Below are 27,242 nucleotides of genomic sequence, written 5' to 3' on the forward strand. Positions count from 1 at the left end.
AGAATGACAAGAATAATTTCTAGGAATCTCAGTTATTAAGCCACTCATTGTCCAAGAACATACAAGGAAAACCCCTCTTGGTATGGGTTAAGATGACAAGAAATTCTTGGTATCTCTTATATACCTAGGCTCATCAGTCTTGTAGATTAATCAAAGATTTAAAAATGTAAGTTTCCAAGACTGTATCTTCTCTCTCCACATGGCATTCCATCATCCCACTATTATTTAGCTTCTTAGTGACTACACTTTCACGTAGTACAACCCAAAAAGGATAAATATATTTTTAAAGTAGCAAAACAAAATACAGAAGAAAAAAATCTTCATAATATGGATCTAGAGAAATGAGTTTGGGACACAGTTTAAAATGGTTCATCATCACATATAAGTGACATAGCAACTGCACAGAGAATGAATTGCAAGGTTAAAAATAGGCAGGAAATACAGATTATTGCCTCTTGGTAATAATTTAATGAACAGAAAATTAACATAAATTATGAAAAATGAGCCCCCATTTAAAAAAAAAAAACTATTTCTAAACACATGCCATATCACCCAAAGGAAACTCAAGGAATCATGACGAGTTAGACAAGGAAGGACAATGAAGTGTATATTTTTTCCCTACTCACCCTCCTAAACAATTCACATTCAAGTATTGTAGCATTGCTTAGTGACTGCACAAAGCAAGCTATGGACTATGCACAGATGAGTCAAATGCTACCAGCAGACCTAGTGAAAGGATTATTTTATGATGATCAATCTTAATTATAATTTTATGACTTCATATTATGTCACCAATCATTCATAAAGGTGTCGAGAAATTTTCAAAACTAAATTATGTTATACATGTGGATGTGTGTATTTTTGAGTAGTGTGTCTCAATAAGAAATATTATTACAAACATAGACTGGTAATGCAAACCCGTGTCTTTTAAGCAACACAACCACCATCTACAGAAGTCAGTTTGCCTAAGGATTTGATCTATATTTTTAAGCTTTTGTCAAAAATTTAAATAGTGAAAGCAACGAGGAGATTCTCATATGGGTAATCATTTGGATATAAAAGTCTGTGCTTACCTGTCCTCACTTATACTGAAGAACACATAAGCACAGTTTCAGTTGGATTCAGACATGAGTAGTAGTGAAATGTCGCAACTAGGTGACAGAGCATTTATGCTAAGAAAAACAGAGCCTGGGTATTTAGATAGCTAGCCTATCTATCTGTAAGAGATATTTCAATAACTATAAGTGGATATATTTATATCTTATACATTGACATACATATATTTACAGATGTTATTTGTCTTATTGCTTTCCTAGTTGAGAAAGGCTTAACATTTTAAATAACAAATTGTTTCACTAAATATTGATATAAAAATATACAGAAAAGTTTTACAATGTACTAAAAAAGACACATTAAATTATAATTTTCCCAAAAGCTTTATGTCACAATGCTTCCCTCATACCAACAAAGTATGTAAAGACAAACTTGCTTTCTTGTTACCTTTTACTATGCAGTTGAATTCTCGTCCAATAAAGAGGCTTCATTGGCCGACAAGGTTCTATTGGCTGCTTCCTACTCCCTTTGTCTTGACTCATCCCTAATCCAAACAGGCCAGTTGGCAATGGAGGAGGAAGAAATCCACACACCTGTGGTGTCGATAAAGTGCTACTCCCAATTTGTGGGGCAAGTGAAGGTCCTGAACCAGGAAGGAGAGGGGGTGGTGGAGGTGGAGGGATTCCTGTCCCAGGGGGAGGAGCTGGAGCAGAAGGAATCCCCATACCTGGTAAAGGAGGAGGTGGAGGAATGCCAGCACCTGGCAGAGGAGGGGGAGGGGGTGGAGGGGGTGGAATTCCAGCTCCCAGAGTAGGAGGAGGAGGAGGAATTCCCACACCAGGTAGAGGAGGGATAGAAGGAATTCCCATACCAGGTAGAGGTGGGGGAGGAGGAATTTCCACACCAGGTAGAGGGGGGGCAGGAGGTATTCCCACACCAGGTAGAGGAGGGGGAGGAGGAATTCCCACACCAGGTAGAGGAGGAGGAGAAGGTATTCCCATACCAGGTAGAGGAGGAGGAGAAGGTATTCCCATACCAGGTAGAGGGGGGGCAGGAGGTATTCCCATACCAGGTAGAGGGGGGGCAGGAGGTACTCCCACACCAGGTAGAGGGGGGGCAGGAGGTACTCCCATACCAGGCAGAGGAGGGGCAGGAGGTATTCCCACACCAGGTAGAGGAGGAGGAGAAGGTATTCCCATACCAGGTAGAGGGGGGGCAGGAGGTATTCCCACACCAGGTAGAGGGGGGGCAGGAGGTACTCCCATACCAGGTAGAGGGGGGGCAGGAGGTACTCCCATACCAGGTAGAGGGGGGGCAGGAGGTATTCCCATACCAGGTAGAGGGGGGGCAGGAGGAATTCCCATGCCAGGTAGAGGTGGGGGAGGAGGAATTTCCACACCAGGTAGAGGAGGAGGAGAAGGTATTCCCATACCAGGTAGAGGGGGGGCAGGAGGAATTCCCATACCAGGAAGATGAGGAGGAAGGGGTACTCCCTCACCAGACATAGGAGGGAGAAGGGATGGTGGCGTTTCTGTAACTGGCAGAGGAGGAGGTGGGGGGATTGCTGTATTGGGCAGAGCAGGCACTGTCATGCCAGGGAGAGGGGGAGGGGGAGGGATTGCCATGCCCAGGCCAGGCATGGAGCTGGGTGTCTCTGTGCAAGGCAAAAGTGGTGAGTGTGGGATGTTACAGCTGTTTTCAGAAACAGAGTGTTCATGACTGTCTTCAAACTCAGTATGAAAAGAAGCATGGGGCTGTTGAGACCCTGGCTGTCCGTGACCATCAGATGATGGAAGGGATAAAGGTGGCAGGAGCTGTGATGCACTCTGTATGGACTGATGGGAATCGAGCTGTACTGATATTCTCCTTGGAGACACAATCAAAGAAATCTCTGAACAGAATTTTGTCTGTAATCCAGAAGGTGAGGATGGGAGAGCTGCTGCTCTACTTTCAGCTCTAGCTGAGCATGGAGGTTCCTCAGACAATGCATTCACAGAAGTTAGTGTCAGTATCCCCCCATCTTCTGTAGGGGATGTCTGTATGGATTTTGCCTGTAAAATCCTTTGAGGCCGTACATCCTCTTCTCCTAACCTGAGAGCTTCAAGACAGACATCTTCTGAGGGTGCCACTCCATTCTCAACACCTCGATGGCTACTGGCCAACTCCATGTCTACAGCAGGGAACTGCTTCTCCAGCTCAGCTATTTTGGTCCTCAGATTCTCAATGGTCTGTTCCAGCTGCTGAATGACAGTTGCCTGTCCCTCAGACCTCGTGTCAAGAACCTCCTGAGGAGCAACAAGGACAGGTGTAGTTACATATGAGATTAGGAAGAATCCAAATGCCAAAAGGAGAATTATAAGATTAAGCAAAAAGCATATCATCTGTTGTAATGTTTCTGGAAAGATCCTTCTACAGAAAGATACTATAAATATTTCTACGCATCTACCCTTGGCTTTAAAAGTGGTTTACACACATTACCATAGGGTCCTAAGGTTATTGCTGTCTCATCTTTGAATGATATCATTGGAGATATGAACACCACTGAGAATGAGGAAGAAAATTTTGAGTGGCAAACTATTTTATTTCTAAAATAAGATTCTTTCTCTCATGCCTCGTGACATAGTAATATGTTCCCTTAAGACACTTTAATGGCAATCCTGAGTTTTAAAAGTAATCACTACCATTTAAAAGTAATCACTGAATGAGCCTCTAAGAATATGCAAAGCGTCTTTGACATCCATATGGGCATGAGCATACCCCAGTGAACATGAATAGTACCAATTATATCATGTTTGTTATAATTTTAACATTTTACCCAAGATATTTTCAAAACTAATAACTGATTATTCTTCACAATTTACAAACATGAATCCTTTAAATAGGCAAACTGTTGAGAAGTAATTTATATGTAAATTTATATACACATGGGATCTTCAAAAATTCATGAAAAATGTATTATGAAAAATTTATGCATGGATTTCAATTGTTTTTGCACCAAGGTAAACTTACCTTTTAATTCCTTTTTCCAAGTGCCTCATATATGTACACACACACATGCACACAACTCTTAAGTCACTACATTTCATCAGTGTCTACACAAAAAACTCAAGTATTAAAATATACAGTTTGAAAATAGTACCATATATTTTCTGACTAGTACATGGTAAAATAAATAACTATAAATATTTTTATATCCTGTTTCTCCACTATACTTAATTTCATTACTCAATTATGACCCCAGTAAGAATAAGAAGAAACTGGAAACCAAAAAACTAGCTCCCAAATTCATTGTAATAAACACTACAACTATTCAATATTTCCTTGTTATATTGGATTAGTAAAATATATAGGTTATTTTAATTTACCCAGTATACCTTAAAATTGACCTTTAATCATTAGTGAGTATTTCTTGGGTTATGCTGGTGTATAACTGAAGTTCTCATTCTCCCATTCATACCCATCAAAGGAAAATGTTAGATGATGGGAGCAGGAAGTTGGCATAGCAATTCAGGTGCCAATTAAGACTTCCCATATCCCACATCCCAATACCAAGCTCCAACTCCTGATACCAGTTTCTTGCTAATGCAGACTCAGGGAGGCAGCGGTCATGGCTCAAGTAGTCGCATTCCTGACAGCATGTGGGGGAACCTAGATTAAATTCCTGGCTTCAGTCTTCAGCCCACCCAACCATTGAGACTATCTGGGAAGTGAACCAGAAGAGAGGAATTTCTCCCCACCACCTCTTCCTCCTTTCCTTCCTATCTCCCTTTTTCTCTTTTTGTCTCCCTCCTCTCCTCCCCTACCCCCCTCTTGAAAAATTAAATTAAAAAATTGAAAATATGAGTGGGCATTTGGCCTACTGATCAAGTTAGGCTAGGATGCTCGTACCAGGTATTGAAATGCCTGGGCTTGGTGCCCACCTCTGGATCTGTCTCCAGCTTTCTGCTAATGCACAGCCTGGGGAGGAAGTAGTGATGACTCCAGGAATTGAATGCCTGACACCCATGTGGGAGACCTGGATTGACTTCCAGATTCCTGGCTTCAGCCCTCCCAACTCTTGTTCATCAATTGAGGTCATCTGGGGAGTGAACCAGCAGATGGGAGCTCTCTTTCCCTCTGTAGTGCTGTCTCTCAGATAAAAAATTAAAAATTAAAATTAAAATTAAAAATAAGGGTTAGTTGAGGAATGACATGCAAAAAGTAGATTCTCAAAGAGTTTTCCAAAAACTCAATTTTTAAAAGCTATTACCTAAGCCAGGTCTTTTCATCATAGACTTGGATATGATGAAAGCAATATTAGGAGGAAAAAACTGTGATGAAGAAACTGATACTAAAGTTATAATAACTTAGTACAGTAGCAATTAGTTTAACACTTTCTACATTGATTTATGAACCCACAGTCACAGTAAAGCTGGTCGGACACAGCACCCAAAGCTGGGGGAAACAGGTCATTGTGTCATTGACTAGGAAGATTCCTGGGGTATTTGTTATCCTTTCTTAATTAATATTAATTATAATAATTAATTAATTATCCTTTCTTAATTAATAGTCAGAAAAAAGATCCCACATCTGATAACTGGTACCAAAATTAACAGTCTCAAGTGGAATCCACTTAAGACAGTTTCAAAGTTACTTTGAATTGGCTCTCCCAGTTTCTACTGCTTCTTCTACTTGTAGAAGTGCACAGAAAAATGGCATATACAGGTTCAGCTAGATTCATCCAAATAGATGTGGTCACACAGAAATGTAGAAAGCAGAATTAGGTGAGGACCACAATGCTGTGTTTCCTGACTACTCTCTTTTTTTTTTTTTTTTTTTTTTTTTTTGACAGGCAGAGTGGACAGTGAGAGAGAGAGACAGAGAGAAAGGTCTTCCTTTGCCGTTGGTTCACCCTCCAATGGCCGCCGTGGCCGGCGCGCTGCGGCCGGCGCACCGCGCTGATCCGATGGCAGGAGCCAGGAGCCAGGTGCTTTTCCTGGTCTCCCATGGGGTGCAGGGCCCAAGCACCTGGGCCATCCTCCACTGCACTCCCTGGCCACAGCAGAGGGCTGGCCTGGAAGAGGGGCAACCAGGACAGAATCCGGTGCCCCGACCGGGACTAGAACCCGGTGTGCCGGCGCTGCTAGGTGGAGGATTAGCCTAGTGAGCCACGGCGCCGGCCCTGACTACTCTCTTATTAATCAAGATCTGAAAACTTGAAAATTTTTCTGAAGCATTCCAGTGCCCCCCTTAGACAATTTGCAAGGGTGACCTCAAAGGTTTTAGCTTCCCTGGTAGACCAAAGATTAAGCATCTCTTTGAAAAGTTTCATTTTATAAGTAGATCCTTCAAATTCTCCAACTTTTGCACAAAAGAACCTAACTTTATATAATAAATCCTTCTGTTAAATACACTTAGAATGGTGTTTGGTTCCTGCAATAAGGACAGACTGATATAAGCTGGTTCTAATATTTCAAAATAGATTGAGAAAAAAAGATTCTTATTTTAATTTTAATTAAATCTTAATTTACTCTTAATTTTAGAAATGGGCAAATTGTCAGTGTGTATTTTATCTGTTCATATCTTATATATTTTAAACAAAGTATTGAGGGCACTTAGATAACAAAATGTTGAGAAAAACATAAACTAATATACTTCACAAACATCAAGGATTTTCAAATATACAGTAAGAACCAGAACTAATAACTGATATAGGAAATAGTGATAAGATGATGGAATTCCAAAACTCAGTCTAGAATAAAAATGGCTATCTAGCCTCATGGTTCCAGGAAGGTGGCAGACTCACAGAATTCAAAAAATGATAACAATGAACAGATGACAAAGGATTGAAATGTTTATATAAAGAACTCTTCTGTACAGATCACTTTTATAGATAAGACAATATGGAAGAAAAGTTGGAATAAAATAAAAAAACACACAAAACCAACTTGTTAGAATCTTCACTGCCCTCTCTGACCTCTCTTTACCTGCACCACAAAATTCCAAGCCCTGACTCAATGTTACAATCTCCTTTTCCATTCCAGGAAAGCAGACCAATTAAGCACATATCAAACCTTAATTGACTCTGAAAAATGAAGTCAGCCATCCACCACTGCAGAATAGCCAAACTAGGGGTCTACAGAGTATATAGGATTCTGGGTTCTGAATTTAAGATTCTTCAAAGAATCTTATCTGGTCTCTCTTATCCAAGGCTATCAGTCAAGGGTGGGCTGGCTCTCAGACAGTACCAATTCACAAGTCAGCCAAGTCCTGTTCTGTATAGTTCTCCAGAGCCGCTGCAGGGCTTGTCAGGAGAAGAATTGATTTCTATATGGGTTATATATTTTTTTCAGGGATTTATGCAGATGTTTACAACGTAAATATTAGTCATTATCAAGAAAAAGGACTTTCTATTTTCGGGCCATTTAAGCAAACATCCTCTTTGCAGGAGCCACAGGAAGCTTCAAGGCCCACCCACGGACAGAGCCTAGATGTAATCTCTGAGAGACTGCCAGGCGCTATGTTGTCTATGGAAAGCCCTCAAGTTAGGAGTCTGCTCCCCTGCATGCAGGGCCTGGAACTTAATCTTCTGTCTCTCTGGGTAAAATGAGAGAGAACTATTAGATTCTCAAAGGACTTGACATTGGCGAAATACACTTTTCATTATCTTTATACTTCTTAGAGTCTTTTCAAAGAGACTCATCTTTCCAGTAATTGTGCAACAGTTTCCTAGACGTTAATGGTTCATACTATCAAAAATCAGATCGTTGTTTAAAAGAAAAGGAAATTAGTAATCTTGACAATTTTTCTATAGAACCTATATAATGGGCACATCCTTATAAATAAAGATAAATATATTTATAGTTAGTGAATATAAAAAATATATTCTAAATGCCATCAATTCTGTAGTTTGGTATCTAAAATATTGTTTAGAAGTCCTAAATCATTATAAGTGGTAGAGTCTGTCATTTACTTTGGCTCAACAATTATATACAATAAGTCAGCCAAAATTCTTCCATTCCTGTATAATCTTATATGTGGGTGGTGATGGTTAGTTCTTATAAATTATTTGAACACTTAAATATCATAAAAAACAGTTGCCATTAAAAAATAAAATGTTCACCAAAGATATTTTTCCAAATATAATATTATCTGATTTCCCCCTCAAAACAAAACAAAACAAGAAACATTACCAAATCATAAAGATTACAACTGTCAAAAAGGAAGCCAAGTTATACTCAGGTGAAAACTTTTGCTGAAAAGTTAACTTGCTTATCTTTGAAATTTGATCATGTTTATTATATAGGCAGAATATTTTCAGAGCCTAGATGCAAAAGCTATTTATTGACAAGTTAACACAGTAACAATTTATTTCATAAATCTTAATGAGATATATAATTGATTTTTTATCATTATCAGATTTTCAAATTTTACTAAATTCAAAGATCACATTACTGCAAATTAGGATGCTTTTAGACATATGTAAAATGGATAATTCATGCCAAGGATAGGATTCCTATTTGTTATGCTTTAACTTCTAACACATTCTAAGGTTTTGGAACAAAGCAATGGCATTCCAGATCTAGAAAAAGCCAATATATGCAATACATGATTTTATAGGAAAAGAAAACCAAGAGTGAGCATTTAGCCTAAGCGCTAAAAGACCTGCATCCCAGGCTGGGGTACTGGTTTTGATTTCAGCTTCCTATCAATGCAGACCCTGGCAAGCGGTGGTGCTGGCTACAAGGTGGGAAACCCAGATCACATTCCCAGCTCCTGGTTCTGGCCCCAGGCATTGCAGGCATGTGGGGAGTGAAACAGAAGACAGAAGCTCACGCTCCCTGTCTCTCTCTGACCCTAAATAAATAAGTAAATAGATGAATAAATAACTCTCCGGAAAGAAGCCTGTGGTAGGGAAAAAGGCTGCCACTGCTAAGCAGCCAGCAGCTGAAAAGAAGTCAGCAGAAAACAAACGTGCCCCAGATGATAGGAAGCCCCCTGCACGTACTCTTAGACTTGCTGATTCCAGAGAGGCCAAATCCTTTTGGGCAACTTATTTTAAATAAAGACCCTATTAAAGAGACAATAAAAGAAGAGAAATCAAGTTTGGGAGTAGATATAATTATTCACAAAAATAAGGTAGAAATTTCAGGTTTGAAAGGGAAATTTCAAGAAAGAAGAGAATATTAGAATATGAGATAAATGGCAAATATCTTACCTGGTGCCTCTTAAAGCAGAATGTATTATAGAAAATAAGAGCTAAAATGACATCTCTGGAATCATTCTAATGAAACAAATGATAAATTATTAAAATTATATTTTGGAACTGGAGTGGATATGACAAATCTCTTCCAATATTTGTCCTACATAAATGAGAAATGTGATGAGGAAGGGAAGCAGATAAATTAAAAAGCACAATTGGCTGTATTATCACTAACATCTTTTCAACATAGTAGCTGTTAAATTGATTAATGAGAGAGTTAAAATAATCATTATTAGGGAATAACCACAGTGTAAGTAATAAGCTACATGTCTGAGAAGGGGGATCAAAAAAGAGAAATAAAAAGAAAAAAACCTGATATTTTTTGTTTTCTTTCACACTCCTAAACACTCTAGTTAGCCAAGCTAGAGTTCTGAAGAGGTTCTAAGCCACAGCCTAGGAGGAGTGGGGAATCTCCGGCCCACAGACCGAATAAGGCCTGTGAAATCATTAGGTTTTTTTCTCTGTCAAGGCAACTGTAGCAGGACTTGATATTCAATAAAACCATTGCAGGCCTATTTTTAAGTTAATAATTTTGTAAGGCCTGCAAATGACATTATAAATATGCAAATGGCCTTTGGCAGAAAATAGTTTCCCCACTCCTCCAAGCAATATATTTTTTAATTGTCCCAAACAGTGCAAAAGAAGAAGAACACTATTTTACTGTAGTTTCACTTTCCTTTAAGGATCTATGGATATAAAATCATGTTTTTCACCTCCTATCCACCTTCCTTATGTTAACACCCAGCCATTCTCAAATGTCATAAAAATCTTCCTAAAGAACAAAGCCTGGAAAAAAATCCAATGGAATGGATCGGGAATCTTACCCAGGGTAGCAAAGATACCATTTGACCATGTCACTCTGATGGAATTGCTCTCATAGTACCACTAATGTTTTCTTTATTACCAAATACTATAGCTTTATCCCTGGCCTTTTTAAAAGAATCTGAGACAGCTAATCACTCCTTGTTAAAACTTCTCTTGGCTTCTATAATTTTCTATTCCCCTTCTCCCATTTCTTTTCTTTCTCTGTTTCCTCTTCTGGATTTTTTTTTTTTTTTTAAGAGCAGTGATTTTGTCCCAGCCCACCTTCTTTCAATAGATACTGAAAGAGCTCATCAGTTTTTGTGTCCTTAGCCTCTCATGGCTAAGTGAGATTTTCTCTCTCATCAATGCTTCATTTTCTTATTGCGATTGCTCAGCTATCAGTGCTACTTGATCCCCTATCTGTTCCCATAAATTTAAAGTACATCTTACTCTCTCTTGTGGTTTACCTGGGCTAGCTGTCATCCATGAATCATTTCTGAAATTCATTGTCTCCTGAACTTGATGGATGCCAGAATCACCTAGAAGACTTACTAACACACAGATTGCTAGGCCCCGCTCCCAGAGTTTCCAATTCAGTATGTCTGGAGTAGGGCCTGAGAATGTCTATTCCTTACCAGTTTCAAGTTGATGCTGATGACCCTGGCCCAGGCAGCACATTTTGAAAACCATGAACTACTTTATACATTAGACATAGTTACTAAGTCTGTTATTTCAGTTTTTGATTGCTGCTTTCCCAGTGACACCTCAGCACCTTAGCTGAGAACTGCATCTGCTCAGAATCATGTTACTTCAAGAGCTTAATAACCAGTTCCCCTAACCAGTTCTACTTTCCTTTCTAGCACTATATCCTCTTGCCAGGTAACTCTTCATGGTACTTCCTTGTTCAAAAACTTATGTTCCTGATTGCTAAACATAAAATATTTTAACTTGGTTCATAAGGTCTTTAATAACCTGTAAAGCTAAATACTCCATTACCCATCCATACTATTGCAGAGGGGCACTATATCAAATTCTTGTGATTCACCATAGTTGTGTCCTATGAAGTGGCTAAAAACACTGAATCAATAAATTCTGAATCATTACTCCTAGGGAAAACACAAGATTAGATTCCTGCAAGCTTCTAGTCATGCTTTTGTCAACTTATAAAAGTATAAATGCATAACCTTCTTCAGTGTGCACCCCTCTTTGAAAATGTCTTACTTAATATTATAAACAGTGAATTCACCCAGAAAAGGCATAGAATGTGAAAAATGTGGAACTAAATAGACCACAAAAGGGAGACCTATTAATAGAATATTTAATAGTTAATAGAAAGAGCTGAAACAAGAAAGCAAAGTTTGGCCTCATTGGATTCCACCTGGGAAAGTACATTTACAGTGAGTCAAATTTTTCACCACTTTGTATGTTTGTGAATAACCATGAAAGCACCATGCAACATTAGCTTTACAAATAAATTTTAACCATTATATAACTTTTCAAATACAGAATCCACAGGTTATGAGGATTAGCTATATCATAAAAGCAACTTTCAAAAACTAGAGAGTATTGCTCAGATATAATAACCATAAAATAAAATTTTGCATACCTACTATGCACTAGGAGCTTCACAAAGCATTTCACAAAAAGCAATGCACTAAAACCCATAAAACTCTGAGATGGGCTTCATTACTATGTCCATTCCATAGATGAGGCACCCAGTAAAAGGCTTTCCCTAAGTTCTACCTTGGTTTCAAAAGTTCATGTGTTAGAAGCTTATTCTCATAATATGTAAATATTCTCATTTGGAGATGGGGCCTTTGGGGGGTGGTAATTGTAGTTAAGAAAGTGCAGTGTCCAGGATGGTATTTGTGGCTTTGCAAGAGGAGGAAGTGAGACCCAGCGGAGGACACTTGCTCTGTCTCACCACATGATGCCTTCCACTGTGTTATGATACAAGCAGCAAGGCCTCCAGAAGATGTTGGCGCCATGCTTTTGAACGTCTCAGCCTCCAGGATCATGTGCTAAACAAACCTTTATTCTTCATAAATTGAGTCTGTGGTATTCAGTTTTCTGACAACAGACAATAGACTAAGACAGGTCCTAACTAAAATTCTCATCCTTGATCAAACTCCAGCAGGCTTCTCTTCTAGACTAGGCCTCAACCTTGGCCTCAAAAGTCTTGAACAAACATGAATAGTTTCTAACAGCTCAAGGCCAAATCCCTAAGATAACCCTCCCCCCACTTAAAGTTGTTCTCTGGGAAAACTCAAAGCTGCCAAGAAAGGTTACCACTTGTTGAGCCAACACCTGTGGATAAGGCCTCTGTCTACCAGTCTCTGGGGGCAGATAGAATCCTAATCTCAAAAACTGCCATGCAGCATGCACAGCTGGCCTAATTGTACTTACATGGATGAGCCCTTTGTAACCCTTCACTTCTGCCTCTCCTGAGCCTCTGCTCACTCTCCTCACTATTCGCTCATTCTCCCTTTAAAAACACTCAAGTCACCTCTGTACAGATGGAAGCTGAGTTCACCTCACACTGGACTCTTCCCTATTTCAGTAGTTACTACTGATGACAAACTTGCCTTACCATTTTCACTGGTATCTAATTTTATTTCTTGAACAATTTCTCAGTTCAAAGTGAAAATATTGAGATTTGTGTCCAAGCAGACCAGGCCAAGTTCCAAATTATCAACCACTATGGTAAGAATATAAACCAATTTTCTACCACTTCCTAATATGTACTCTTGGCTCCAGTCAGGGAAGTGTTCCAAATAATTAGTCTTTTATTTATCTGTTTTTAAAAGGTTTAGTTATTTATGTGAAAGTTAGAGTTACAGAGAAGGAGAGGAGAAGGCAGAGAGAGAGAAATCGAGATCTTCCATCTACTAGTTCACTGCTCAAATGGCTGCAACAGTCAGAGCAGGGCCAAGCAGAAGCCAATAGTCAAGAGCTTCCTCCATATCTCCCACATGGGTGCAGGGGCCCAAGCACCTGGGCCATCATCTGCTGCTTTTCCAGGTGCATCAATAAGGAGCTGGATTGGAAGTAGAGCAGCCAGGACACAAACTGGCACCCTTATTGGATGTTGGTGTCGCAGGCAGTGGTTTTACCTGCTACACCACAGGGCTGGCCCCAGTTGGTCCACTATTCAAGAATTACTGTTCTCCCCAAATCAGGTACTGTGTTGGATACTTGGAAGGACAAAGAAAGTATGAATGGTTTTATGCTTAAGGAGCTCAGTTGTCTATGAAACAGTGACAACTCAGCAATAATGGAAAACCAAGATAAGTATAAGGCAGGCAGAGCAGGAGCATCAAAAGGGGTCTCTGGATTGAGGTTTCTCAGGTAAAGTGTTTAAAGGAGGTCATGTTTGATAGCTTATATTTAAAAATAAGAATTAAGTGGATTTAAATAAATAGTGTATAAAAGGGCATAAAAGACACGTTCTACTATACAAGCATACTTCAAAACATTTATGGAAAATGGAATTAAAAGATAAGTCTATTTTGGTGCCAAGAATTTTTGAAATCTATGCACTTTTTTTCATAATATGTGTTTCCATGAACTTTTTGAACACCCTGCATATATACAGTTTCAAGAAATGTTTTGCATCATAATTAACTTACTTTTAATGCCATTTCCCTACAAATTTTTTGAAATATCCTCCCATAAAGACAGACAGGTAAAGTCCTAAAGGTTTCAGAAAACTAAGGTATTCTCTAAGGTTGGAACAAGCCCAAAATACAGGAAAATGGAGTGAAAAGGTTAAAGAAAGTAGCAAAGGAAAATTCTGTATGTAAATCTCAAGAGTCTGAATTTTTTTTCCTTAAATGTTATGAGCAGTCACTGAATGAGTCTAAGCAGATATCAAACACACACAAATTTGGATTTTAGAAAGATAACTCTGGAAGCATGGTAGAGAAGAGATTAGAAGGGATTAAGACTGGAAGTAAAGAGACCTGCATGGAGACCAAATGCAGAAATCCAGATAACACTGGGCTCTGGGTTGAGACTCTGGGTCTGCACAGGGAAGAGGCCCAGAAGGCAAAGTAGGGTCTCTGCCTGTCACATCACCTGGGCCACTACGCAGCACACCATTCCCCAGTGCTATGCTCACATCTACTTTTGTACCTTTACTCTCTTCTCCAACCTGAACTACCTGCTCTTCTTCCTCCATCTGTCTAAAAAGCAGAATCCAATTCAACTTTCACTTTTCCTAAGAAACTGTCCTTAAATACAGTTTCATAACAACTTTCCCCCCTTTGTAAGGTCTGTTACACAGCACTTACTAAATATCTTGGCAGAGTTACATCTTGCAAATCATTTCAAGTACTGATATATGGAAGAGACAAAGCCTTCTAACCTAAATGTCTGCTTCTTAATGCTGGGACTCTGTCTTAAAATTCTTCACATTTCCTTCAACACCTACCACAAACACCTCGTACACGGTAGGTCAGTTGGTGTTCAATAAAGGGTAAGTATACTTTATAAGTAAATGACTGTTATCAGCTCAGTTCTCTCTTTATATCTGCTGCTTAAACTGTTTGACTTTCTCTACAGGTCATTAATAAGGTTGTACAGCACAAACCAGTTTTACATCATCTAAAACTCAATAGAGCAAACAGAATATCATTTCACCTCCAAGCCCTACCATCCTGGAGAAATACAAAAACAATGTGTGCAATCCAATTCTTTTCTCATATTTCTACTTCAAGGTTTAACCATTTCCCAGACATTAATTGTTTTCATTCTTAAAATGGTTAGCTTCTTTTTACTACTAGAGATAAAATGTCTACATTATGCCTGGATTCAATGTTCAGCTCCACTTCTGACTCCAGCTTCCTGCTGATGTAAACCCAACCCCTTCTGCCTGGGAGGCGGTGGTGATAGCTCAAGTAGTTTAGTTCTTGCCATCTCCACAGGATACCTGAGAGTTTCTCTCTCTCTCTCTCTTTCTCTCTCTCTCTCTCTCACACACACATACAACACACACACAAATACACACAGACACAAATAGAAATTTAAAATAAAAATTTTAAGTAGAATAAAATGTATATATCTTTCTCTAAGCTCCTGGGAGTTTCCACAAAGTAAAATATTCTTTCCAGGGGCTGGCACTAATGGAAAGCATAATGGGTAAAGCTGCCGCCTGCAATGCCGGCATCCCATATGGGTGCCAATTCGTGTCCCGGCTGCTCCACTTCTGATCCAGCTCTCTGCTATGTCCAGGGAAAGCAGTGGAAGATGGCCCAAGTGCTTGGGCCCCTGCACCTGCATGGGAGACCCAGAAGAAGCACCTGGCTCCTGGCTTCATCTCGGCAAAGCTCCAGCCATTGTGGTCATCTGGAGAGTGAACCAGCAGATGGAAGACCTCTCTCTCTCCCTCCGTGCCTCTGCCTCTCTGTAACTCTGCCTTCCAAATAAATAAATAAATCTTTTTTTTTAAATGTTCTTTCTCTTTCCCTTGACACGGTATGGTAAACTCCTTGGGGAAAAAAATGTTACCCATTTTTAAAGTCAGAGTCTCCACAAGGGTATCCTTACCATCTTCCTTCCTAACCATCTCACGTGCCCCTCCCAGACTCTATTTGTCAAAGTGTTTATGGAGCACCTAAGAATAATCAGACACTGAGGCAGATGTCAAGAATGAGTACCCCATGGTTTTTAGAACCCAGGTAACCCTCTCCCCACTCCGTTAAGTCCTGCTTTTCTTAGTCTGTTGATGTTTCATCTGTTTTGTAGACTATTACTTTTCTTCTTTGGCTTTCAATCACCTTGTAAACTCATACACCTTAAATATCCCTTATTTGAAATGTTTGGGACCAAAAGTATTTTGGATTTAAGACTTTTCCAGATTTTGGAATATTCACATATATGAATACATGATGAAGTATCTTGGGAATGAGACTTGAACCTAAACAAAAAATTCATGTATATTTCACTTACATCTTATACACAGACCCTGAAGGCAATTTTAGACAATATTTTTAGTAATTTTGTGCATGAAACAAAGTTTCATTGTATGGAATTTTCTACTTGTCATATAATGTTGGGACTCAAAGTTTTGGATTTTGAAGCATTTCAGATTAGGGATGTGCAGCCTGTATTATCTTTTGCTCAAGCTGAGGACCACAGAGTAAACAAGTTCTTTCTCTACCCTTCCATATGTCCTATACCTTCCACTCCAATTCAAATGGATTTTCTGTGTAAGTGTCCATCACTATTCCTCCAAAATTATCCTCACCTCATACTCTTCTTCTGCTTTGACCAATGCCTCTTTTATTCTTCAAATTTGTCTATTCCGAGACTTACTGTCATGAACCATCAACAATGATAATGTTTACTAACCATATCTGCTTCCTTGATTTGTTCCTAATGAAGATTTCTGACTAATAAATTATACTGAATGGTCATTGCATAAAGAACGCTACAGGAGATATAGATCCAATGGAAAAAATATAGAATTCTTCTAAGTTTGCACTCACATTAGGCATTGAGGGAACCTAATAGGACTGATTAGAGCAAAGCATTTTTCTAAAATTTGAGAATCTATTTACATACAGTCTTACAATATATAGGGGGAGACAATGCTGATACTGCTTAATTTTTTCATTATAACACTGTAATATATGTAGCTATTCATAACTGATAAATATTAAAATGTATACAGATTATTTTTGATTGCCTGATATTGTTGAATCTTACTCAAAGGTAGAGTCTGTTAACATAAAAAATATATTTTATTCACCTTTGAAGCAGCCCATGTTCATTAGAAAGATATCAAGAGTATTAGGAAAATGCTTCAAAACCAAAAAAATTGTTCATAATTTTTAAAGTAAAGAATAAGTTAAAAACTGAGTGGCAACCAGGTAAAACATGCAACCACATGCCAATCTTCAACTCAAAAGCAAATATTTTTAGAGAAAAATAATTGATATTGAGGAACCAGTGTTGCGGTGTAGCAGGTTAAGCCTCCGCCTGCAATGCCAGCTTCCCATGTTCAAGTCCAGGCTGCTCCATTTGCCATCCAGCTCCCTGCTGATGGCCTGAGAAAACAGTAGAAAACAGCCCAAGTGCCTTGGCTCCCACACCTACGTGAGACCAGGAAGAAGTTCCTGGCTCCTGGCTTCAGACAGGCCCAGCTCCATTTATTGAGGTCATTTAGAGCATGAACCAGCAGATAGAAGACCTGCCTGTCTCTCCCTCTCTCTGTAACTCTGTATCTCAAATAAATAAGTCTTAAAAATAATTGATATCAAGCTTTTATGTACTACATAGTATAAAAGAGTCTGCAGTTTAAGTAGTGTTTTAAATATCAAAGCATAAAAAACAAAATCAAAAGGCAGTTCTATTTCAGTTTTATGACATAACTCTTCAGAGCATATTATTTTAACTTAATATAATCAGTAAGTGAGCTCTAAAGAATGCAGTTTCATTTTAAAGCCTCCCAATTTGATAGCATCATCAATAAAAGCACTCAAAAAAACCAGCTATAGTCTTTTTTTTTTCTTTCTGCCTGGGTGCCAGCTGCATTTCCTTTAAGCTTCAGACACTGGCAACACCACAGCCTTCAACTCCTCTTAGTTGAGAAAAAGCTTTATGAGTCATGTGTTTTTTTCTAGGGATATTGAACTCAGAATTATTAACTACAGAAAAAGAGTGAAAGTCAAAATTCATTCAGTAAATTCCAGTGTGCTCAGATTGAGACAACAGGTGCCTGCACACACATCTGAAGAAAAACTTAGAGGATGCTTTCCAATTCTGCTGCATGCCTCTGACCAAGCAGTCCTGGGGATCTCGCATTATGACCACAGAATAACGTAGGCAGCATTGGATGGACCAGAAAACCTCTTGTGTACACCATTCATAAGGAGCATACTCACTTAAAACCTCTCAATTCCGCCTGCAGTGGTAATTTACAGAGATACAGAGCTGCCATCTAGCGTCTAAGAGGAAAAAAGCAACGTGCTCTGAAAAATTGCATGCTTTTTATGAAGCGCAAAAGTTAATAAAAATCAATACAATCTGGCACAAAGAGATGGCAAAACTTTAAAATGCATAGGCAAACTAATATACCTCCATGCTTACAGAATAATCTTGATATATGACTCAAAGGTATAAGGAGGTTGAAATTATAATAACTTTTAAAATAAACTTCTTATCCATCTGATAATTTTGGCATGATATTTTTGTAACTAGTCATAGAGTGATTCATTATGTAAAAACACAATTTTTACCATAATAAAGTATAACTTTATCATCATAAAGGAATAAAGTCAAACAGACCTATGTGCAAATCTTGGCACTACCAATTTTGTGATTCTTAGTACATAAAAGTTTTAACTTCTAGAAACATTTCTTTACTAATTAAGGATAAATAATAATTACTGTAAAGGATTATTTTAAGGATTATATAAGGTATTATTATAAAAGAATAGGTACAAAGTAGGTTCAAAATCAATTCTAGTTCCACATATCCCCCATATGGCCAGCGCTTCTGAATCATATCCATATCATTCAAGGCCCATAAAATCAATTGATGTTAAAGAGCAATAATGCCAAAAGTAAGTTTAGATGTCATTAATGAGTGTTTAACTTCAATTTCTTCCAAATATTGTTATCTCTCAATTGAGTTATTATATTTTCTGGCATCTAGATACTTCTTTATCAACAAGGAAAGGAGAATATGTGATATTTATTCTATCTGTTTCACCATTAAATCTCCAAGATATTGTACAGGTATTTTAAATAACCCTGTCTATTAGGTTTTCTACTGATGCAATATATTTCACAGTAGAAAAACAAATTCACTGTATAATTTCACACACATGTATATACTGGTACACTGGTATACCCTGAAATTGTACAGCTATAATCTTAATGTATAGAGCAAGACTATACATCTTTTATCATTGTCAATATTATCTAATATTTTTATTTTGTTCTCTTTGGCATTATCATATACAACAAAGATTTCAGCTCTATAATCTTTGAATACAAGAATTTAGAAAACCTGATTAAAATTCTTTCCAGTCACAATTAGCTATGCCTCAAAAAAAAAAAAAAGAGAGGATGTTCTAAAGGATATTTTGAGGGTACTATTTTTTCCTAATTACTGCTGACCTTATGAACTGTTTTTACCTCTCTTTATCTTTTTTCCTCTTATCTACTATTGGTTAATGACTGCAGTTAATTAAATAAAAATTAGCTGCCCTTCTAAGTGTTCCCGGTTGACACAAGCATCTTCTCTGAAAAAAAAATAAAATAAACTGGAAAACTTGCTTTTGTGTGATATTATCCTTAACAACAGCTTTACTCTTATAATAAAGGTCAATCTAGGAGTACTTTTGAAAAGCACCCAAGGACTGTAACATGTCTCCCTCATTGTTTGTCACTATACATTCCCATTTCTCCTCTAGGGGGAGCACAACTTTCATGGATGATACAGGGAAAAAAAAATTTTTTTCAAGGGAATTCTTTTAATGCCTTGGAGAGCTCTCAATATCATCAATCTAAATTTTACAAAGAAGAATGCTATATCCCAGGTAGTGTGTGTCATCACTAACCAGAAACAGGCCTAGATGTAGAACCCAGGTATGAATCTTCTCATTTCCTGATAGTACACACTCAACTTCTTACTGCCAATTTCTAATACTATGAGGGTACTTCAAAAAGTCTGTGGAAAATGGAAGTGAAAGAGAAGTTTGTTTTGGTGCATAACAATTCGAAACCGATGCATCACCTTCTCACAACGCACGTTTTCCAAAAATGTTGTGAAGACGCATCAGTTAATTTTCAAATGCATAGTTGTGTGAAAGAATAAACAAATAATTTTATATCAGAAAGAACAGTTGCTATCCACAACTACTATTTCATACAATCATTTCCTTTAAGATTTTTTATACTAAATTGGTACAAGGAAAAGAAAGAAGAAAGAAAAAAAAAAAAAAAGACCAGCATTTGGCTTCCTTAAGTAACAGAAAAAAGACTCCATGGAAACTAGACATACATGAACTAATGTTTCATTCACCAGAGCAACTTAAAATCTGATTTGACTTTAGAAAAGCTATGACAGATTTTCACTTAATTGTGTCAAGGGGACTATTCGACCAGGCAAATCTCGGCACAGACTTCTCTGGAAGTGGCCAGAGTTTCCTGCTGGAGACAGCTGCTGTTGGGTCCTACTCTGGCTGGATATAGCATGATACAGCTTCTGAAAAGCTTGTTTTCAGTTCCACTTCAAGGCTGATTTTCTTTGCAAAACATAAATGAAAGAACACATATCCCCTTCTGTGTGACTGGATCTCCTGCAGACTTTGGGAAGTAAGGGCCACCTCTCCAGCTGGACAGATGGGGGCATAAATCACAGATCCTGTCGTGATTCCAAGACAAATGACAGAGATGGGGGTTCTGAATTTTAACAAGATCTTCTTACCTGCTGGACAGCATCTGGACACTTATTCGGGGGTTCCAAAACAGCAGATTGAGATTCTGGATTAGAAAGGAAGCAGACGGTCAATAACTTAAGCAATAATTTTTCCCATTTGCTCAGTCAGAAAACAAAATTTCACTGAAGTATACTTTTAGCCATACATTTCAAAAATATCAGTCTTTCAATTATACTACTGGGTTATAAGGATATGAGTACCTTTCAGGATACACAACACATCAAATGGAACATACTTGTGTCATTAGTTATTTTCATAAATCGAATTACTTCTAATACATATTGACCACAATTATTTTTCTGGATTCCTAGTTTCTAGATTGTGCCAGCAATTCCTAAGACTCTCACTTACTCATATTTTATTATGCACTTAAAATCTCTGCTGTGATAGAAGCCACTTTCTCAATCTTGAAGGATAGGGTCCCAAAAGCTTTAGCTGATTATTTTTTGTTTGTTTGTTTGTTTTTTGACAGGCAGAGTGGACAGTGAGAGAGAGAGACAGACAGAGAAAGGTCTTCCTTTGCTATTGGTTCACCCTCCAAAGGCCGGCATGGCCGGCGCACCGTGCTGATCCGATGGCAGGAGCCAGGTACTTATCCTGGTCTCCCATGGGGTGCAGGGCCCAAGTACTTGGGCCATCCTCCACTGCACTCCCTGGCCACAGCAGAGAGCTGGCCTGGAAGAGGGGCAACCGGGACAGAATCCGGCGCCCTGACCAGGACTAGAACCCGGTGTGCCGGCACCGCAAGGCGGAGGATTAGCCTAGTGAGCCGCGGCGCTGGCTGCTTTAGCTGATTGTTGAAAAATTACCTCCTGACTTCTACAAACAGTAATGAACACTGTCACCAATAGCTCTGAGTAATGAGGGAAGGATTTTGTTCCTTTAGCCTCTGTCATTAGAGATTCTGTGAGAAAACAAGTTTATCAAGTGAGAAAATCAAAAAGATAACGAAGTCCAGGATTTGCTATCTCCTAAATGATCCTTGTCTGCAAATTTAAAAACATAAAAATAAAAATGACAGGGCTTTCAGGAATCTCCAGTGTCCCAGAGGCCAGTCTGAAAATTGCTAATACGGTCTATCCTCATTTCAGAGGTTAGAAACCAAAGGCCCATAACCAAGTGGTTGTTGGCAAGGTGATGAACAGAATTAATGCCTCAGTCACATTGCTCCCTTGTCCCAAACCCAACCCATCACTTTGCTCCTCCTGATTGGCACACGGGTCCGACACCAGGCAGAAGATACAGCAGTCATTCTCAACAATCATTTTCACAATCCAAATTTAGCGGCATTGCAGCTGATGCATGTTGCAATGCTACTGAAAAATGAAAGGAATTTGGTGATTAACTGGTATAACATACTGCCAAACTACACTGTCAGGGCTGGCTCTGGGCGCAGCACGTAAAGCCGCCACCTGTAGTGCTGGCATCCTTATGGGTGCTGGTTGGAGTCCCAGCTGCTCCACTTATGATCCACCTCTCTGCTATGGCCTGGGACAGCAGTAGAAGATGGCCCAAGTCCTTGGGCCCCTGCACCCACATGGGAGACCCAGAAGAAGCTCCTGCTCCTGGCTTCAAATTGGCCCAGCTCCGACCACTGTGGCCATCTAGGGAGTGAATCAGTGGATGGAAGACCCCTCTCTCTCTCATATATATGACATATATTATAATATATAATAATTATATACCATTTTCTGGTTAACTCTCCAAAAGGCCACAATGGCTGCAGCTGGGTCCATCCAAAGCCAGGAGCCAGCAGGCAGGAACCAGGAGCTTCTTCCAGGTCTCCCACATGGGTACAGGGGCCTAAGCACTTAGGCCTTCTTCCACTGCTTTATCAGGTCATAAGCAGAGAGCTGGATTGGAAGAGAAGCAGCCAGGACATGAACAGGCACCAATACGGGATATCCGCATCACGGGCGGAGGATTAGCCTGTTATGCCACAGCACCAGCCCCTTCTTATCACTCTTATTCAGTAGAACATAAGCTTCATGAAAGTAGGCATTTTTGCTGATTCCCCTGGGCCCCTCCCCACAAATCTCTAGCATCCAAAATAGCACCTGGCACGTTCTCTGCAGATGCTTTAAACATTTGTTAAGTAATTGTAGGAGTGAATCAAAGAACAAATGAAAACTCAAAAGAAAGAATGAAAATGGATGGCACCAAGGAAAGGGGGGGGGCATCCAGGGGGAGAAAAGATTTTAGAACAAGTATTGCAGGCACTACCTTGCCTTCCACTACTTCCCGGACTTCAGCTAAGTGTATATCTTTCTTCTTAAAAAATAAAAAACAAAAACATGTATTTATTTATTTGAAAGAGTTACAGAAAGAGAAGGAGAGAGAGAGAGAGAGAGAGAGAGAATGAATGAATGTATCTTCCATTCACTGGTTCACCCCCTAAATGGTTTCAACAGCGAGGTCTAAGCCAGGCTGCAGCCAGGAGCTTTATCCAGGTCTCCCCCTTGGGATGCAGGGGTCCAAGCACTAGGGCGATCTTCTGCTGTTGTCATTAGTAAGGAGCCGGATCAGAAGAAGAGCAGCCAGTACTCAAACCAGCACCCATATAGGACACTGGCATTGTAGCCAGTGCCTTAACTGCCTACACTAAAACATCAGCTCCTAAGTGTATATGTTTCAAAACAAAAATCATAGAGAATAGTGTGAATTAGTCACCTAACCCATGGACGTCACAGTGGCAATGGAATATAAATAAATGCTCTTGAAATATAGCCATTTCCCTAGGCAAATACTATTTAGTAAGTAAAAATGGGATTCTTATCTGTTATACTGACAAATCTCTACTCTGAACTTATTACTAAAGCCAAATAAGATTTTTAACATCAAAGCTAGTAAGTTAATATTAAGGCAAAAGCAAACTCCAGAACACTGATTTTATATTTTATAAATATATATTTTATGTTTTATACTGATTTCTCATTGCTTCTAAGTCCTCCTGAACACAAAGGACTCAAAACATGTTCTGGCTTTATACTGATAAAGGACATTTTCTCTTTTCCTTTCTATTGAGATAGTATAGTAACAACCCAAAAGACTTGCTGATGATACACAAAGAGTTCTCTGCATTATAAATATATAAGGGGGCCCGTGCTATGGTGTAGCAGATAAAGCTGCCACCTGCAGCGCCAGCATCCCATATGGGCTCCAGTTCAAGTCCCGGCTGCTCCACTTCTGATCCAGCTCTCTGCTATGGCCTGGGAAAGTAGTAGAAGATGGCCCATGTCCTTGAGCCCTTGCACCTGCATGGGAGACCTGGAAGAAGCCCTGGATCTTGGCTTTGGATCAGCACAGCCCCAGCCATTGTAGCCATTTGGGGAGTGAACCAGCGGATAGAAGACCTCTCTCTCTCTCTGCCCCTGCCTCTCTAACTCTGCCTTTCAAATAAATACATAAATCTTTTAAAAAATGTATATGATGCTTCTAGCTTTTTTCCATAGTCCCTGACCTGATAATCTTCCCAAAAAGTAAGTTTCTGAGCTCTGATGGTAAATAAGCACAAATGAGGCTTAGCAGAACAATGTAATTAACAACAATGTCTACTAGAAAGATGCATCAAAAATACCCTGAAGACTTACAACCAAACTTTTAATTTCCCTGTGTCTTCATTTAATGAATACTTGAATGCATTCCCCAAGCCTTTCATTATGCTTTTCATTTCCTTGAATCCATGCGTTAAAACTTTTAGGACAAATTTAATCACAAGCTGGAATATGTAAATTCTAGAAGGTCAAGATCAAAGAGATGTATAGAATAACTCTATTGCAAATAAATGGAAAATGAATACAAACTAAGAGATGAAGAAAAACACATGTTAAGGAAAAGGAAAAGTAACAAGGTGAAAAAATAAGGGAAAACAGAAGAAAGAGAGGGCATAGAAAGAAGAATGCAGATAAGAGAAAGAATTGGCAAAAATTGGCAAGCATGCAGTAAAGATATCAGTGTGCTAGCAGCAAGTGTGAGGTAAAGTGGCTTCTGAGGAATAGTACAAGACTAGAGACACTGGAAAGGTATATTTGAGGAATCAGCTTAGCCCTAATATTCAAAGAACTCCCTAAATCAAAGCTATCACTGCTCACACAAACTCCAGTGTACTTGCTACCAACAATCTCATCCTTTCAGGACCCAAGAACACTTTAAGGAATTGCTTTAACCCCATCCTGGTAGTGACAGACAACCCCACTAAAGAGTCACCAATCAGAACAGTTAAAGCGTAACTAGTGAGAACACTCTAGAAGGTATACTTCAAAAATATTTTTATTTTTATTTATTTATTATTGACAGGCAGAGTTAGACAGTGAGAGAGAGAGAGACAGAGAGAAAGGTCTTCCTTCTGTTGGTTCACCCCACAAATGGCTGCCATGGCCAGTGCGCTGCACCAATCCGAAGCTTCCTCCTGGTCTCCCATGTGGGTGCAGGGCCCAAGCACCTGGGCCATCCTCCACTGCCTTCCCCAGCCACAGCAGAGAGCTGAACTGGAAGAGGAGCAACTGGGACTAGAACCCAGAGTGCCAGGGCCACAGGTGGAGGATTAGCCAAGTGAGCCGCAGCACCAACCTAGAAGGTATACTTCAGACTGCCACTTCCTTCATTCGTCATTTCTATAATCAGAAACTAGACTCTGAATAAAAATGATTATAGGGCAGGCATTTGGCATGGGGGTTAAGCCAGTACTCAGGACACCTGCATCCCATATTATTGATGTGCCTTGGTTTCATCCCAGCTGTACTGTCAATTCCAGCTTCCTGCTAATGCACACCCTGGGAGGCAGTAAGTGATGGCTCAGACAGTTGGGTCCCTGGCACCCATGTAGGAGACCCACATTGAGTTCCTGGCTCCAAGCTTTAGCCTGACCCAGCCCCAGCTAGTGCAAGGCATTTAGGGAGTGAATCAGCACATGGAAAGTCACTCCTTTTTGATCTGCACTCCTCATCCCCCCTCTCTCTCTGCCTTTCAAGTAAATAAAACATGTTATCACAAAAATTAAAAGAAAATGGAAAGGAAGGAAGAAGGAGAAAGGGAAATATCATTATATTCTGAGAATTGTAGGGACCAGTGTTGTGACACAGCAGGTTAGGCCACTGTGTGCAATGTCAGCAACCCACATGAGCATTGGTTCAAGCCCTAGATGCTTCCCATCCAGCTCCCTGCTAATGCACCTGGGAAAGCAGCAGAAGATGGCCCAAGTGCTTGGACCCATGAACACACATGGGAGACCGGAATGTAGTTCCAGGCTCCCGGCTTTGGCCTGCCCCAGCTCTGGCCATTTTGGTCATTTGGGGAGTGAACCAGTTGGTGGAAGATAAGTATATCCCCCTGTGGATCACTGGAACTCTGCTTTTCAAATAAATAAATCTTTAAAATAATAATAATTGTACCTATGAAATACATGAAATCTGTTCTCTTCGTATTAATAAAGTACTTTAAAAAGAGTAAAACACTTTTAAAAGCAAATTAATAAAAATTAAGCAGTCCCCAAATAGTTTTACATTTTAAGTGAGAATATACTTATGTAAAATTATTAATAGCTTCTTTCCCAATATCATCCACCATTTTGTTTCAATTCAGTCAATTCAACTGAAAAAGTAAGCATTAAACTTCATTTAAATAGGATGGATTATGATTAGATGCCTAATAAGTGGTAGATGTCTTTAATTCTGATACAAATGTCCTTCTGCAAATGAACATGAGGTTAAACACATTTTCTTAAATGGAGTCAACTCTACGTTCTGGTTGCTTGATTATTTTATGGTATGGATCTGCCCTTCACTGACAACAAAAGATATGCACACCTAGGCCTTAACTAGCCAACAAGAAACAGCAGGGCAATTTTACAAACACAAAAATTGATGCAGAAAATCATAAATTCATTCATAAACTTTTCCATAATACATATTTTATATGAATTTTCTGAAGATTCCTTGTATACAGGAATTCAAAATCATTTTTTTCCTATTGAGAAGTACCTGGATCCTCCTATCATGGAAGGATAAAGAAAAATTTCTTATGAAATAAAGAAGGCTGGAGCTAGCATTGTAGTGCAATGGATTAAGCCACCGCCTGTGACGCTGCCATCTCATGTGAGTGCTGGTTCAAAGTCGTGGCTGCCCAACTTCTGATCTAGCTCCCTGCTAATTTTCCTGGGAGGGAGGTGGAAGATGGCCCAAATTCTTGGGTCCTCGACCCACATAGGAGACCTGGATGGAATTCCAGCACCTGGCTTCAGCTTGGCTCAGCCCCAACCAGTGTGGCCATTTGGGGAATGGACCAATGGACAGAAGATCTCTCTCACCATCTCTCTCTCGCTCTTTTTGTAATTGCCCTTCAAATAAATAGACCTTTAAGTAGACAAGGTTAAAAAATCATTTGCACAAAATAAATTTACCTCTTAATTCCATTTTCCACTAACTTTTTAAATTATTCCTGTGTGTGTTTGTACAAAAAATGGAGAATTATCTGTAGGAGATACTGTGCGGATCACATATTTTATCACTTCATTTAATGAGAAATTCAGAGAGGTAGAACACTATCAACCTTTCCTTGGCCCTGTATAGGATTTCTGCATTACCTCAACTGAGCACGTGTTAAAGTACTTGGACAGAACACATCTATTATATCCCACGGAAGCTCCTTTATTAAGAACCACGAGAGATACTTCTTCTGGATATTAAGGCTCAAAG

General features: G+C 39.2%; 1 protein-coding gene across 3 annotated transcripts in view; it reads right to left on the minus strand.

Annotated features, from left to right (window-relative positions):
* LOC100356313 (formin-2) overlaps nt 1–27,242 on the minus strand; it is a 355,035-nt gene that overhangs the window by 246,701 nt on the left and 81,092 nt on the right. For all 3 annotated transcript variants that reach the window (XM_008268219.4, XM_070055559.1, XM_070055560.1), the window contains exons 4-5: nt 20,538–20,593; nt 1,501–3,338 (exon numbers count right to left, since the gene is read on the minus strand). In XM_008268219.4, the coding sequence (XP_008266441.1) occupies nt 1,501–3,338; nt 20,538–20,593 (1,894 nt within the window). The remainder of the gene's footprint in view (nt 1–1,500; nt 3,339–20,537; nt 20,594–27,242) is intronic.

This window comes from Oryctolagus cuniculus, chromosome 13, assembly GCF_964237555.1.
Source record: "Oryctolagus cuniculus chromosome 13, mOryCun1.1, whole genome shotgun sequence".
NCBI classification, from domain to species: Eukaryota; Metazoa; Chordata; class Mammalia; order Lagomorpha; family Leporidae; genus Oryctolagus; species Oryctolagus cuniculus.